General features: G+C 35.9%; 1 protein-coding gene across 1 annotated transcript in view; it reads left to right on the top strand.

Annotated features, from left to right (window-relative positions):
• Positions 1 to 2,965, top strand: part of LOC107090452 — an 18,930-nt gene that overhangs the window by 13,310 nt on the left and 2,655 nt on the right. The window contains exon 10 of the mRNA XM_015383834.1: positions 314 to 1,080. Within this exon, the coding sequence (XP_015239320.1) occupies positions 314 to 1,080 (767 nt within the window). The remainder of the gene's footprint in view (positions 1 to 313; positions 1,081 to 2,965) is intronic.

Below are 2,965 nucleotides of genomic sequence, written 5' to 3'. Positions count from 1 at the left end.
TTTCTTGTGAATTTGGTCTTAAATTTTTATTTCAACTGGCATTAAAAAGTCTTGAATTTAACTTGCCTTATTCTGTAGGAACCCTGTACATTACATTATTTCAATATATGTGGCTATAAAATGTATTATTATTTTATAAGAGTAATTTCATTGTAAGGCTGGTGGACCATTAAGGTGTCAGACTCTTAATTCCTGTGAAGAAAAGTTTTTTTTTTTTTTTTTTGGTACGGTGTGAGACTAAATAATATGTCATATTATATTGTAAGGTTATATGTCTTGTTAAATTTGATATTACTCTTTTCTTTTTGTCCAGATGAAAACCTCAAACACGTGGAGAGAGAGGTTGCTTCGGACTCAACACTATAGTCATTTAAAATATATCTGCAAGATCTGCAATAAAACCTCCAAGGGTCTGAATGTGATGAGGCACGCGTTCTCACATTTAAAGAAAAGAAAATTACGATGCATTTTCTGTGGAAAACGCTTCAAGCAACTCCCTTTGGCCAAAAAGCACATTCTCGAGCACATTAATGAAATGGCCACTAATAAACCAAATGCAGAAAAAGTGCGGGAAAGTCCCCCTGCTAATGGAATCGTGGAAAATGAGCTCAAGCCTGAGGAAGAAAAGCTGCCCGTCACCAAAAACAAACCCCCCATACAGAAGCCCAAACCCCAAAGTAAACTGCTCAGTCTCAACAGGGAAGAACGAATCATCAGAAATGTCCGCATCCTGCTTAAAAAGATGATTAACTTTCATAACAAAAGTAAGAACTCCAAACCAGAGACGAGTAAAGAGATTGATTTCAAGGATGAGCAGGTTGTCATTACGGAAGATCTGGTAATAATTAAGAACTTGCCTTTGATGAAGACGGAGGATGGAGGCATGGAAATGTCAATCGGGGAAAATGGTTGCAGTATGGACATCTCATATCCGCTGTGCCCATCAGTCACATGTGATCGAGTGTTCATGAAAATGAACAATTCGCTGACTAGGCATGCCATCAAATGCCATCTTGGTGAAGAGAACGTTGTGGAGAAAACGTATGATTGGTCCAAGCACAAATGCTGCTTCTGCATCAGGTAAGAACCAGCATCTTATATATATTTTATTTTTTTTTTTTTTTTACTTACACCTTTTTATTATTGATCTAAGTAACATATAAAAGGTAAGAATATAATAGCATCTTAATAACTAACTTCATGTGCAAGATACCAACTAGAGGAATCCTGACTACTTGGTTGCAATATAAGCATAGCTAAAGATAAGCAGAGTTATGTTTTCAGATTTAATACTCTGAGACCACAATGAATCATTTGCAAACATTTCTCACCTTTAATGGAACATTTCTTCTGTATAATTCAATCGGAAAACAAGCAATTCTATTGAGCAAAATAAGAGTTGCTGAGACCTCATTGTTTAGGTTTAAACTCCTTTAAAAGAAAACTTTCTAGAAACACTTTCTTATAAAATTTTCGCCTCCATTAGCTACATTTTTTCTTCTAAATAAATCTATGAAGATGTCTTTTGTCAATTTCTATCAGATTTACAACTCTGATTAGACGACATTTGCATTTGCATTAAAATCGCAATTTTAAAATCACAGATTTCAAATCACTGTGGCGCTCAATTTTGGTCACATTGCATTTAACAAGAGAAAGACGATTAACTTTCTCACTCCAGTTCTTTAGTTGGCAGTTATCATATTAAAGTGAGCTTGTTGCCACACAAGAAGGAGAGTTGCAGCTTGCATGCATATCCATACATACTAGTAGAAGTAAGCACATTTTGCGGTAACATTAAAGTTTAGTAAAGACGGACTATGGACAAAGAAGTGTTTATACAGAGAAAAAAAGTCTGGAGTGAAACATTTTTATTAACAATATTAATTGAGAAAATTAGAATTTAGATTTTTGGCAAAAATGTTCAGCCTTACCAAAAATGTAATCTATTAGCAAAGACATTCTGGATGTTAGCTTGATCTCTTTAATGCTGCACAATAACATTCACCCGTTTCTTTTAGTTTGAAACCTAAAGACTACTTTTTTTTTTTGGTATATGCTATGTTGAGGTCCTGTAATTCCATCACCCTGACAAAAAAACTAAAACAATTTAGATGTTCTCTTCTTAAAAACACAAAGAAAACAGTTTTGATTTGGATTGGTCTACAATAACTGGCACACCTCGGACCCTTTCCCAGAGACCTTACAGGATGTTAGTTTGTGGCTCTGTGCGACGGTCTGTTGGTTTGCACCTGAAGCCAAATCACGCAGCGCCACAGCCAGTCTTTGGGGAACACTCACGGTTGAACTGTGTGTCGTCCCGCATTGGATGAGGGGTTGTAGACGGCGGACAAGCTTGTCAAACCGACACACGGACACCCACAATTCTAGCTAATTCGTGATTGTCCCTCTTGCGTTGTGGCGAGGATTAACATAGAGTAGACCATGCTTCAAAGTTGGGCATAAATCAAAAATATCTGCTTCATACCTGCGACAAGCTAACTGTGACTTACTGCTGCGGGAGTATACACAGCCCTTAATACAGTTCTTACTCAGAAATTCTTCAGTGTAGTTGAACTAAATACATTTAACAAAGACTGGGCCAAAATTTGGACAGATTACCTTAAATGATAAGTTTTCTAAGCAATTTGTTGAAGTTTTTGCTGGCTTGTTGGCACTGGTTGATAAGTGTAGGACTTTATTTATTTTTTCACAAAGCACTTCATTGGTTTACAGTAGCTATTTTTCCATTGAAAATGAAAGCTTTTGGTGTAAAATAGTTTATTTTATTCTATTTCTGTCAGACACAAATTACTTTAAGTACTTGAAGCTCTGAATTTCAAACTGATGCAGTCATTTATTTTGAGTTAGCCTAATCCTTATTCTATATTCCTCACATGTGTGTCCTTAGATGTCAAAGGTAGAGATGTTTCTAGATCACACTCTTACTTAAATGTGCTAAAAG

Source organism: Cyprinodon variegatus, unplaced genomic scaffold (assembly GCF_000732505.1).
Source record: "Cyprinodon variegatus isolate N-32 unplaced genomic scaffold, C_variegatus-1.0 Scaffold295, whole genome shotgun sequence".
NCBI classification, from domain to species: Eukaryota; Metazoa; Chordata; class Actinopteri; order Cyprinodontiformes; family Cyprinodontidae; genus Cyprinodon; species Cyprinodon variegatus.
The sequence above is the reverse complement of the archived record's forward strand: the minus strand, read 5'-3'. Positions and strand labels throughout refer to the sequence as shown.